This window comes from Giraffa tippelskirchi, chromosome X (genome assembly GCF_054371585.1).
Source record: "Giraffa tippelskirchi isolate mGirTip1 chromosome X, T2T-mGirTip1v1.2.pri, whole genome shotgun sequence".
In the NCBI taxonomy this organism is placed as follows: Eukaryota; Metazoa; Chordata; class Mammalia; order Artiodactyla; family Giraffidae; genus Giraffa; species Giraffa tippelskirchi.
In genome coordinates this window covers 123,059,673-123,073,689 of record NC_137289.1, presented here as the reverse complement: position 1 = coordinate 123,073,689, position 14,017 = coordinate 123,059,673, and the positions used below count along the sequence as shown (strand labels likewise).

Genomic DNA, 14,017 nt, shown 5'->3' with positions numbered 1-14,017 from the left:
ATTTTATAGACTGGACAAAAGCAAATAAATTTTACATGGTAACTTAATTATAAATTATTTATATTTTTCTACCAGATTTTGGAGATATAACTGACATTTAACACTAAGTTTGAGGCACACAGCATAATGATTTGAATTATGTTGTGCAGTAAGAAATTTTCCTTTACCCGTCTAGATTCATCCGGCTGGTCTAAGAATTAAATTGGCATGAGACAAATTAACTGGAAAAAACATCAAAATTTAATAACATGAACATATGAGAAAGACCCAGGAAATCCAAAAAACCCAAAAGACTGAAACCCTCACCTTAAATACCATCCTTGACTAAAGACAAAAGAGGATGTCATGGACAGTATTTGAGACTTCAAAGGAGAGCAAAGTGGTTCATATGAAGATGGAAAAGGAAATGTTTGCCAAATGGGCCATGTAGACAATACGACACAGAACAGTCTTAGATCTCTAGGCTCTGCTGTGTTTTCCCAACCACAACTAGCCATATTCTTTGTAGATATCTCTGGTGATTGCTCTATCGGGGAATAGGCCCTTTTATCTAAAATTTTTAGGCAGTTAGGAGCAAGGTCAAAGTTTCTTCCTGAGGTTTTGGGCCTAGATTTTTTTATTTTTTCCCAGCTTGAAATAATCTACATGCCAAAGCAACATTTTGAGGTGGCAAGTTTTGTTCTACACTTACATACATCATGAAATGATCACCATGATAAGTTTAGTAAACATCTATCACCTCATATAGATAGAAAATAAAAGAGAAATAATATTTTTCGTTGTGATGAGAACTCTTAGGATTTATTCTTAACGACTTTCATATACAACATAGCAGTCTTAATTATATTAATCATGTTGCACATTACATTCCTGTACGTATTTATCATCTAACGAGAAGTATGTACCCTTCGACCTCCTTCATCCAACCCTCCCCCCAACCTCTGGTAACCACAAATCTTATCTCTTTTTCTATGACTTTGTTTGTTTGTCTTTTGAAATATATTTGGCCTACAACACTGTTTGTCTCTGGTACACAACATAGTGATTAGATATTTCTGTACATTATAAAATGATCACAAGCCTAGTTACCAACTTTCATCCTACAAAAATATTATATTACTATTGACTATATTCTCCATACTGTACATTTCATCTCTTTGACTCTTTATTTTGCAACTGGAAGTTTGTACCACTTAATCTCCCACACCTATTTCACTTATTCCCTGATCCCCCCGCCATCAACTTACTTTCTGACATCCAACTATATCATTGACTCAATTGATATGAATTTGAGCAAGCTCTGGTATATGGTAAAGGACAGGAGATCCTGGCATGCTGCAGTCCTTGGGGTCACAAAGAGTGGGACACAACTGAGCGACTTAACAACAACAACTACTACTACATCATCACCAATCATATTACTCTCCTAAAACAATTATTAGGAGCCTTCCAATCATAATCTTATACTTTTCAAATGAAATACATTGTTTTAAAGATCTAAAAATCCTGAGGCACATCTAGCTTCAGGTACTGCTCAATTATTTTTTTTTCTCAACTATCTCATTCTTTCTCCATCTTTGTTTTCCTCTGTCTATTTATGCCAATTTTCCTCATTCTTGGGATAAAACATAGCCACAAGCATCTTTAGGTTTATATCTCACCAGCTTGGTAACCCCAGTGGAAAAGGATTTCTCATTTTCAGTAGTTCTAGCTAACATTTCAGATTTAGCTCTTAAATGTACTTTTGTTCACATGCTCATGTTTTGACCAATTATCGTAGCCAATTTGAGATATGCTGATTGGACATGGCTGCACCATATGTCCTTTCCTTTAGCCATGGTAGTGAATTCAGCTAAACATAAACCAACTGGACTAAGACTGTAGAATGAGTTTTTCCGCCATGAAAATCAGGATGTTCTCAGCACAAGTATGTTACAGGGACACTAAGCAGGCAAAAATAAAATCCACTGCTTGTTCTCAAAATATACCAAAACATCTTAATCAGTATCCTATTTCTTACATTCAAAAAACTCAAAACTCAATTTATAGTTTGTGCCAGTTACCTTTTCTGAGATTAATTGCATGTTTCAACCCCTACCCCAAAATTGAGGCCACAGTTGCCCAAATAAGCCAAGGTCTTTCAAGTCTACTTTTTCTGACAGAGCCTTTCTCTACCAACACATAACTGCCATTTTCCATCTATAGAAACTAACAACTATATTTAAAGATTCCAATTTAAATATAATACCTCTGTGAAACATTTCCCAACTCCCATTAAATAATTGTTGCATAATTCTTTGTACTTACACAATAAAACAATATATAAATCTATTCTAAAATATACTGTGTTTTGATAGTTTCTAGATGATGTTTGCCTCACTTGGTGTGAATCACTTGGGAATAAAAACTGCTCCAACAATTGACATATCTCTAGGGCTAGGACAATAACTGAACCAGTTTATGTTGGATGGATTAATTATTAAATAAATCAAATTAAATAATCCCACATTTAGTGGCCAAATCTTGTCTTTACAAGAATAATTTGAATGAAAAACTCTCAAACAAGTGTTAAGTGGGGCTGGTAGTATTAACGAGTCCAGAAATTCTTAGAGGTCTCCTTCAGATAGTGTTACAAATAAGTGTTAGTTTATTTTCACCAATAAATAAAGCCATCCGGGTAGCACCAAGATACATGGAACAAAATCAGCAAAGTTAGTACTCATTACCATAGGTAAAATAAATATTATGGATCCATTTTTTAAAGTTCCTGTGATAGTCTGACTAGTTTCGTTTGCAAGAGACACAAGGACAAAAATGAAACCAAATGCTTTTGTGGAGAAGAAATTCCCTGGATGAGCAGAAAAGCCTGCCCAAGTTTTGGTGTTTTCTGTTTGTTTGAAACAGGATTGAGGGGTTTTATAATGTAAGATGAAGCCATTAAGAGTTAAAAGGGAGAGGACACACTGAAGAGATTCAACTAAGACCCTGGTAAATTATCAAAAATTGTGAACTACTTTCCTAGTGAGAGTCTACGATCTGAGGAATTCACGAGGAGAAAAGGCAGTGGTCCCTTGGCCCCTGAAAATGAGAAATGCAATATTTAATGAAGCTGACTTTGGCATGGCATTTTGAAGCAGGTTGTCATATAAAATGTAGCGAATGAAAAAGCCTTCTGAAAGCCTGAGAATAGGCTGCGGGGGGCAGGGGTGGAGGGTGAAGGATGGTGCTTGGTACATTATAAACTCTCAGAAATATTGGCTGCTTTTGAATGAAATGAAACCCAACCTGAATCCAGTCCCTACTCAGTTACGTAAGGAAGACAATGGATGCCTAGGCAACGCCTAAGCAAGTTATGAGGTAGAGGCGTATCTCAATTATTGCCTCACCAGAGGCTACAGAGCTGAGGTGCGATAGCAAAGTAGTGGAGCAGCGGGGAACCCAGGCGGAGGGTAATCCGACTGCGTGTGTTCCAGTCACTCCAAGGTGGAAGCAGAAACGAAAGACTACTTGACCGTGGTTTCTGAGTTTCAGCACCATGTCGTGAAATTCAGATAATTTCCCACTTGTTCATCGAGATGGAAAGCTCAGATTCCGACGATGAAGAAGACAGAGTTCCGGTCCAACACAGAGCTCAGATAGACCGATTGGCTCAAGTAGACGATTACTACCGATTTGTAGGTGATCTGAGAGAAGAAGATTACATGCTTTTGAGGGACAAAAATTTCCTCGGCCCCCTAGGTGAAAGTACAAAAGAAGAGTTGCTGAGGAGACTTCGATTAATGAAAGAGGACCTACGCCAAAACTCAGATGAAAATACAGGTATATTTCTCTTTGGGGGGAATAGAATGGGATGAAAAAGGAACTTCATAGTATTAAATAATCACTTCATGAGACTAAATAGTAAATTATACAGACGTGGCATAAATTATTTGGTAAGGAACTTCTCATTAAAAAGAACTGACATTTACTTGGTTTGCGGGGAGAATGCCAGGGTAGGTTTTATTTTCCTGATTCACGTTTGGGTTGTTTTAATTGGGAAACAGTGTGAAGCAGACTGTTGGGTTTTGTTTGTTTTTTGGTTTTGTACCTCAGTGGAAAGTTCCTCCTATGTCCCAAATTATTTTCTCTATCTATGAAAGTGAAAGTTGCTCAGTCGTGTCAGACTCTTTGCAACTCCACGGACTATACAGTCCATGGAATTCTCCAAGTCAGAATACTGGCATGGAGAGGATCTTCCCAATCCAGGGATGGAACCCAGGTCTCTCGCTTTGCAGGTGGATTCTTTACCAGCTGAGCCACAAGGGAAGCCCAAGAATACAGGGGGGAGGGGGGGTAGCCTATCCTTTCTCCAGCGGATCTTCACAACCCAGGAATCCAACTGGGGTCTCCTGCACTGCAGGCAGATTCTTTACCAACTGCGTTATGAGGGAAGCCCTCTCTATCTATACAGACATGTAAAAATAAATAGCAAAAGGAAATATTTTATATTCTAATCAAGTAGTTCTCAACTGGAGACAGTTTTGCTCTCCCTCACCCCAAGGGACATTTGACAATAGCTGGACATATTTTTGGTTGTCACAGGGGGAGGCATGCGTGTTACTAGCATCTAGTGGGCAGAGGCCAGGGATGCTGCCAAATACGCCACAATGCACAGGATAGCTCCCCAAACTAAGAATTGCCCAGTGCCAAAATGTAAATAGTTCTAAGGCTGAGAAACCCTGCTGGAACCTCAGATCTGGTGCCTTCTCTCCCAGTGTGAAATAGAGGATTTTACTATCTAATGAAGAGGACACTATAATACTTTGGTTCTTGAATATGGTCTTATATGTGCCTATGTGCCATGCTGCTGCTGCTGCTAAGTCGCTTCAGTCGTGTCCGACTCTTTGCGACCCTATGGACGGCAGCCCACCAGGCTCCGCCGTCCCTAGGATTCTCCAGGCAAGAATACTGGAGTGGGTTGCCATTTCCTTCTCCAGTGCATGAAAGGGAAAAGTAAAAGTGAAGTCGCTCAGTCATGTCTGACTCTTAGTGACCCCATGGACTGTAGCCTACCAGGCTCCTCCATCCATGGGATTTTCCAGGCAAGAGTACTGGAGTGGGGTGCCATTGCCTTCTCCATGTGCCATGCTAGGTTCAGTCTATTCATTTGATCTGACTTTCAGCATAATGCCAGTCAAAAATCTTGGTAATATTAGGAAGTATTCAAAAGTCAAATACTTTTAAACCTATGATTGTGAAGTCATTCAGTCGTGTCTGACTCTTTGACCCCATGGACTGTAGCCCGCCAGCCTCCTCTGTTCATGCAATTTTTCAGGCAAGAGTACTGGAGTGGGTTGCCATTTCCTTCTCCAGGGGATCTTCCCGACCCAGGGATTGAACCTGGGTCTGCCGCATTGCAGGCAGACGTTTTACCATCTGAGCCACCATGGAAGCCCTTTAAACTCTGCTTATATTTGGGCAATAATCTTATATTTCAAAACAACTTATACATTATCAAAAGCATATAAGAGCCTAGGAGTAGTAATGTTGGGAACTAATGAGAATTAGGCAATAATATCAATTGAATTAAAATACTAGCACTGTACCTTAACTGGTGTTTACCTTGCTTAATTGCTTTGGTGTTTTGACAGTAGACTGAAAAAAAATGTTGTCTCTTGACATTCCTCCCACAGTGGTATACAGGGCTGTGTATATGACAAAATATTGAAAAACAGACTTCCTTCAGATACCCTTTGTAAAAAACTCTCTAAATTTATCTTGGATTAGTGTACTGTTTTTCAGATGGAATTGAAACTTCCCTGCCTTTACTTATACATCTAGATAATAAAGCTTTTAAACTATTAACTCTGTAAATGTGAAATCAGTTGAAAACATCTGAGTGTTTAAGTTCTCATTTTCGTTTGCTTTTTAAACAAATTTTCAGAGTTCTATTTTATGATGGTTCCAATTTTGGTAGTTCTTTTATGGCCCCCCCACTTTTTTAATTAACAGATAGAGATGATGCACCCAGTGATGACTCTCTACTATCCTGGCTTACCACTCTCAGACAAACTGAAAATGTGACAAGTGAACAAAAAGAAAATCAGTCTTGGAGAGAAGAGAGCCAAATTAGTGCTAACAGTGATGAGCTCAGATTCGGCTTAGAAAGAAACCATGACCGTGATGATGAACACTCACATCCAGAGAATGAATATATAGCATCTGCAAAACTTCCCAGAAGAGAAGAGATGGAAGACAGCCAAAGGCAAGTGGAAAATCCACAATCTGAGTCACTATTTACAAGATCATCTGCAACAAAACAAGATACAACAGAAACATTAATGGACGTTCCACCTACCAGAAGTCAGAGAAGACTAAGAAGTAGGAGCCCAGTCTATCGGAGAACCAGAGCAAGGCCTGACAGTTGGTTACCTCCACATTCAATGGGGGAATTTTTTGAAAGTATTAATGAAGATATACCATCTCAGACTTTTCAACAACCTCTGGCAAGCGAGAATGAGAGATTTTCTAGACCTGAGCATGAAGAAACATTGAGACAGCAAAGGCCTGGACATGAGTTGCAAAATAGGGGTCTTATTGAAACTTCTAAAACTAGGAATGCTATCCATGGAGAATGTTATTCAGACGCAACGTGCAGTAGTGGATCTTGGGAAGTGAGGGAAACAAATCCAACCACACCCTTCAATCTTGAAGTAGGACGAGTTCATTGTCGAGCATGTTCTCAGAGAGACAGCAGCATTAGTAGAACTCAGTTAACATCTGACTCACCAAACAACACTCCCACTTCAGAAAGCGAGCAAGAAGAACTGAAGCCTATGTTTTCACATGCTGACGAGGCCAATGAGAGTGCTTTTGTCAATACCATCAGAAATCCCATTCATAGAATTTTAAATATAACATCTGTTCAAACTCATAATCGATCATGGCAGACAATGACAGGATTTAGTAACTCAAGTAATCTTATGGACAGTGACAGTATTTTAGAGCATAGCGTCTCACTTCCAAGAGAAAACATGGAAAGGGCAGAGTCACCAAACGAAACACATGGACCTAGTGGTAGTGCAAGAAGACCTGGTTCTGCTTCAAATGCTAGATATTATCCTGATTTAACTGTAGTACTGATATCAGATTCAAGCTCCTATTATGCTTCTACCACCACCTCCAGTCCTATACTCATTTCTAGCTCAAGTGAGGAAGATTCAGAAACTAGCTCACTGATCTTTGCAGACAGTGAAGAAAGAAGCTTACCAACAGGCTTATCAGAGACCAGGCAAGAAGGTGGACGAATGAACCCAATAATAATTGATGATGATGACTCTTGGCCCTCCTTTAATCCGGATGAATTTCACTTATTAAATGAAAATGACCCATACCAACCTGCAGGCCTTACTGAAACACAGATTGACAACTTGCCTTTAAGATCTTTTGGAGAGAACGATGCACCTAAAGTCTGTAGCATTTGCATCACAGAATACACCGCAGGCAACATGCTACGCGTCCTACCTTGTGCCCACGAATATCACTATCAATGCATTGATCAATGGCTGGTGGAGAAACCAACCTGTCCTGTGTGCCGTGGGCCAGTAGTGGATCACTTTGAGGCAGATCATTCTATGTGAGATCTGAACTCTAAGATATATAAAGTGTTACCGTGATGAACAACAGTCAGCTGCCTCGGGTCCACTTTTACAGTTATTTACGTTTGAATATAACAATCTGAATCTATGTGTAACAATCTGAAATGAATTACTTGTTCCTGAAGAAATTATTGGGCTTTCCCCAATTTCTGGTCCGTAATAAAAGGAAATATTAAAAAGTCAAACAGTGTTATCCTATCTGACAATAAAAATGAGTTACACACCATGGCAGTGCACTGAATTTCAATAGAAACTTAGTATGTGCCCTGGGTTGGGGTATTCCTGATGCCATGAGAGAAATGTTCTAATATGATATAATCAATCCAGACAGATCCTAGTAGTATCTTCTAGTCATATAAACCCCAGATATCTCTTAGCCCTGTTCAATCCTGGTTGTTCATACAAAGAAACAGGAACCCAACTAAATAATTAAGAAGCAATTTAAGACTATATTAGAGTCATTCACATAAAGAAGTCATGTTATATTCATAGAACACGATAAAAAGCTTTGAAACCCTTCTCTTCCTATCTCTCTCCAGCAGTCTATCCCACCCTAATACTACCTTATAGTTTCTCCTAGTCCTCACTACAAATGTATTATTCAGAATCCTAGCCGAAAATTGATGGCACACTTTAAAAGACTGATGGAATATCATTTAATGAGGAGACTAAAATGTGTAAATAATGAAGAGAAACCAAAAGATGATGAAGTACCCAGAGGCTAGCAACTGAGAAGTCAGTATTAGAACCACTAGGTTTGAAGGGGCATAGAGAGATAGTAGTTCCTGCAACCACAAATGTCTTAAGAGTTGTAGTAAAAGTCCACTCAACAAGAGCTATAAACTGAGAAAATGGCAGCCACTGCCAATCCAAAGTTTTGGAGGGGGTGCATCACAGAAATGAATAACCCTTACCATCTTTCCTCCTGACTTCTGATCTTTTGTCAGTAGTTCACATTAACCAAATCTAACCTGAAGGACTGATGCTGAAGCTGAAGCTCCAATACTTTGGCCACCTGATGGGAAGAACCGACTATTGGAAAAGACCCTATTGGCCAGTGCAAAATATTTTCCATCCTGATACAGGTGAGAGTACATTATATTACATCCTAAAGCAACAGTCATAACTTTGTACAATTGCAACCTGTACAAATGCAGATACTGTTAAGCATAAACCTGCTCTAAAAATTTAGTCAGAAACATCACTGACCTTTATTTTCTAAGTGAATTGCTGGTGGCCACAGTATTTGCAGGTAACTGCAAAATATAAATGGGGAGTGGTGGTGAAGTTTTTAAATTCACCTTTCAGCTAGCATATTTTTCACATAGGAGATATCTGCATGGCCATACCTGAAGACTTAGGTCAAACCTCTGAAACTGACATCAACGAATACTGAAATTTGTTTGAATATTCTGATTTTTATTAAACATTTCTGATACCAGGCATACTTCATCTACAGTGAGTAGAATAATTATAGCAGTACTTGGTTTTCATACTATCCGAACAGGTTCCAGTCTTCCAGAGGATGGTAGTTGCTTAATTAATGCTTCAGTACATTCACATATACCTTCTGTGGTTGACAGAATTCTATGATGCCTAATGTTCTCGAAGTAGCCCCTCCCCTTGAGTATGAGACCTGTAAATGTGATGGAGTATCGCTCCCATTATTAGATTATGATAAACAGCACAGTTGATTGGGAAATTATCCAGAGTGAGCATGTCCCAATCAGGTGAGCACTTAAAAGGCACAGAGAGGACTTTGAATCCATATAAGATGGTTTATGCTACTCTTTCCCTGCTCCCCTTTTATAAGCCCAACGATATATCCTGGAAATAATATGAGACAACCAAATGTGAGCTCTGAAAGGTCTAAAGAAGGTGAACTGGCTAGGGACCCTTAGAATGACTGAGCAACTTCATGCTGGGGCACCTTATGACCTCTACCAAGAGGAAATGTGAGCGAAACCCAGCAATTCCCTCTCAACTTAGTAACAGGAAGTGGCTCAAATGGGCTCTTCCACCATCACATCAAATAGGAATCCCACAATTACCAAATGAGCCCTGCAGAACCTAAAAAAGGAAGAGTTGAAATCCCTGCTGACAATAAATGCCCAGATACAGTGATTTTTCTCCCCACTCAGCCTGAGATTCCCCTTCACCACCCCCCATACACACCAGTGTCTCCTTAGCCAGAAAAAGTGATCCCACCACAAAAAGCTCACACTTGGAAAATTCTCTCCTCCTCAGAAGGGCCTGAGACTCCTCTCCCTGCCGGGAGCCAGCTCACTAGATCCCACCCATGACAGAGTCATGAGGAGAAGACCTGACGAGCAGAGCACCTCAGGCCTCAGGGATTCTGGGAAGGCTGCCTCAGCGCTCACCTTAAAGATGATATCTCTCTTTCTGATGCTTGCTATAATAAACCTCTTCTTATTTTCTGTGACTTGGGTAAAAGGCCTTTCCTGATCTCTTCCTAAATAGATCAATCTGGAACCCTGATCGATATGGCCCCCAAACGGTGGCACCCTATTAGATTATCTAGGATATAGAGTATTTTAATCTAAACTCCTTTTGCTAGCATATTAGTTTGTTTAATAAATAAGCCTGTGCCTTTGGAGCTAATGTGCATGACTGCTCCTTAATAATAAAACAGCACTGAGAGCCTCCGCACAGAAAGCCCCTATGGGCACAAAACCCTTCGTAGGAATAAAGGCTTGTTAGGAAATATAAAAAATATTGCTTTATGAAACTGTTACTTAGTCTATATTTACTCACTATGTTTTTACTCTTAACATATTTAGCCTATATAATGAAAGCATAATAGTTAGAAATTTATATAAATAAAAGTTTAGCTTTAATACAAATAATAAGACAATTGTTGATTTAACTGATGATTCTTACTTAGAGCTGACCTTCAGCTTGCTGTTCTATGACTTTAAGGAACCACATTCTTTTCTGTTAAGCTCAAGGCGTAGAATAAATTACTGAAAACAGGTTTTACCTTGAAACTTTCTATTGATGAATTCTTTCCTGCTGTGCCTGATACAAAAGTGTTCTGACTGATCAATCCTTATCAATGGAGAGTCACAAGATGTTAGCAGGCCCCCAGGCCAGAAGATGATGTAAACAAAATGAGGCTTTTTTTAACTAAAGACATGCAAACGGTTTCAACGAGGGTCAAAACTGCTGGCCCATTAAGCTGAATTGATATGCCCATTAAGCTGAATTGGTATGACTCTATACTTTACATTTGTTTCTATGTACCACTAAAAATATAAAAGCTGTCTTAAAAACAATAAAGTTGGGAGACACTTGGAAACGCTAAGATTCGCTGTGTCTTCTCATTTCGTATCGCCGACGTCGTCCTTCCTAAGGGAACCCCTGGACAAGCTGGAGCTGGACTCCGGCATCTCCCCTATCCAGAGACATTGGGCAATTTGCTGGTACCTCCACAGAAAGTTTTCAACCTGGCAAGTACCCTTTATTCTCTACAGTTAAGGGAGAACCTGCCACAAGTGCCTGGCACAGGAAGTACTCTTCATCAACTGGTCCAGAGATTCCCTTCCCCCACAAGTAGCACCAAGTGGCCTATCCTGGGGCAGCTGCTTCTGACCCCATAAGCAGCATGAGGAGGGACAAGAAGTAACTCCACCTGCACAACACAAAAGGTACCATAAAGGTTCTGAAAATTAGATTATCATGGAACCATGGTCCACAAAAGTTGAGGAACTATGTGCCAAACCTATAAAAATGAAAGGCCTGCTAAAATGAAAACAAAACAAAACAAAGAAGCTTTAAATAGGGACCAAAGTATCCTAACATAATAGCCAAAATGTCTATAAAACAATAAAATATCACTACTCATATCAAGAACCTGATATATAACAACTTGAATAAGAAATGACAAATGATGCCAAATCAGGATGAGGTAGATGTTAGAATTATCTTACACGGATTTAAATGCTGATTTCAGACCTTTAAGACCTTGAACAGAGAACCAAGCCACTCCATGGCAGTATCCCAACCTACAGAGCTGTGAGCTATTAAAGGGGTGTTGTTTTAAGCCACAACATTTGTACTAATTTCTTATGCAGCAAAAGAAAACTAGGACAATGTCTTATCTAGGATCCATCCTGCACCCAGAAAATGATTATAATGAGTCCGAGATGGTCACAAAGAGTCAGACACGACTTAGCAACTGAACAGCAACAAGACAAGTAAATGCCTTAAGGTCTTAGTTGTAGGCCAATTATGACATTATAATCTACCATTTTTCCCGAGAATGGAATCCCTAATTCCTGCTACTGAAGCTCTTAGAAGACAATACACTTCCTGTTCAAACAACCACCAATACCTCATAGCTCTAACTTGACTTCATATTACCCTCACTCATTCTACCAGCGTATGCTGCTTTTATCATAAACGTAACTTAACACTCTGACTTTCAAACTACGTAGCCACTTAATTTGTCTCAACACAGTTGCTGAGTAGTATTATTAATATAATAATAATTATTATTATCATATATTTATCTTCCACATCATATTCCTTTCTATCTGCCCTGACAAATCAGAAATTAAGATTTATACCAGAATCACCTGAGCTCCACCTGCCCTGTTGTTTCCATTACAGTGTATCAGTTTAATACACAGCATCAATCACTGTGATTGTGAACATTAATATTTCTATCTTAAGAATTTTCTCTGTATTTTCTCTCTAGGTTTTAAAATATTTATTTATTTTGGCCTAATTCCAAAAACAAACTAACAATCTTATCTGAATAAGAAATTCTTTTTGAAAGTAGTTGTAGCCTATGGATAGGTTTTTGATAGAAATACTAAGTCTATGTGTGTGTATATATATAAATATATATATTGGCTAACGATGAAAATAAGTTGTGCTCTCAATCTTCCTTGAAGAATTAAGGTATAAAAGATTCTTCTGTGTAAACAAGCCTGAGCACTTAACAATATGAACATCAAAACACTGCATGTACTGGAAAGTTCACAAAGAAATGGAATGTTCCTGTTTAGTACTATTACTTGTTATCAATATACTTTGAGATTTTCAGCATTTTCATTTTTGTTAATCTTCTTTACTATAATTAACCAAACATTTCATGTCTTTTCATTATTTGAGAAGTGAATGTGTAGTCCCTTCAATGAGAAGTTTCCTGGTATGAGAATTCCAAGTGGAAATGTGAACTGTATTTCTTTTCTATAACTTCATTTAAGATTTGAAAATTCTTTCCCATCCTAACTCTTGCTTTTTCACTAGGAAATCAGAGGCTCTCCTTTCTGTCACATTCAAAACTCTCCATTTTTAATCATCAAGCAAGCATCTTTAACATCACTGCAAAAAAGTGGGGATTTGGAAAAGCATTTTGAAGAAATTCCTTTTTCTCCCATGCACCATTCATACAGGACAGACACTAATAATCAGCCAACTCTGGGTTCTAGGTTATACATTCTGACATCACTAGTCACAACACAGCTATCCACCACCGCTGGCCTTGTCATCGTCTATTCTGGCAGTGTATTTTTTTTTTCTTTAGTAGCACTTGTGACTATCTAAAACATATTTCTTTATCTTGTGCTTGGTTTCTTCCCTATTACTCTCCAAAAACGTGAAAGTGAAGGTGGATCAGTCATGTCCGACTCTTTACAACCCCATGGACTATAGATTTCATGGAATTCTCCAGGCCAGAATACTGGAGTGGGTAGCCTTTCCCTTCTCCAGGGGATCTTCCCAACTCAGGGATCGAACCCAGGTCTACCACACTGCAGGTGGATTCTTTACCAGCTGAGCCACCAGGGAAGCACAAGAATACTGTAGTGGGTACCTTATCCCTTCTCCAGCAGATCTTCCTGACCCAGGAATTGAACCAGGGTCTTTTGCATTGCAGACGGATTCTTTACCAACTGAGCTATCAGGGAAGCCCCTATCCAAAATAGAAGCTTCTAAAGGTTATTTTTTCATGAATATTACATTTCTAAAGACTAGAACAGTTACTAAATACACACACACACACACACACATTTTCCAAAGAAACTGCTTAGTTCAGTTTCAGGATTTTGGGCCACTGTGAGCAAGCTATACTTATTTTTAATCCATTAGTCTGCAAAAGACTATTCATTTTAATATTGTTACCTAGAATCCTGGATGTGATCTATTTCAGCCTACACCTCTCTCACATATTTAACATATTTGTATGGGATTTCTTGCCTATAAAGATATAATATCTGCCAACCCCATTCTAAATAGTTTCATGCATTCAACACTTTCCAAGAATGTGCCACACCCAATACTGGGTGCTAGGGTTATAGTTAAGAAGTGTAGCCCTTATTTTTAAGAAATGTATTGAGTTTTAAAGAAGGCAG

General features: G+C 38.9%; 1 protein-coding gene across 1 annotated transcript; it reads left to right on the top strand.

Annotated features, from left to right (window-relative positions):
* The first annotated feature begins 3,420 nt into the window (after positions 1-3,420).
* On the top strand, positions 3,421-7,863 carry LOC145537023 (E3 ubiquitin-protein ligase RLIM-like). Its single transcript, XM_081567444.1, has 2 exons — positions 3,421-3,819; positions 5,992-7,863. The coding sequence occupies exons 1-2, from the start codon at positions 3,576-3,578 to the stop codon at positions 7,617-7,619; spliced, it is 1,872 nt and encodes a 623-aa protein (XP_081423570.1). The 5' UTR covers positions 3,421-3,575; the 3' UTR covers positions 7,620-7,863.
* Positions 7,864-14,017: the final 6,154 nt, after the last annotated feature.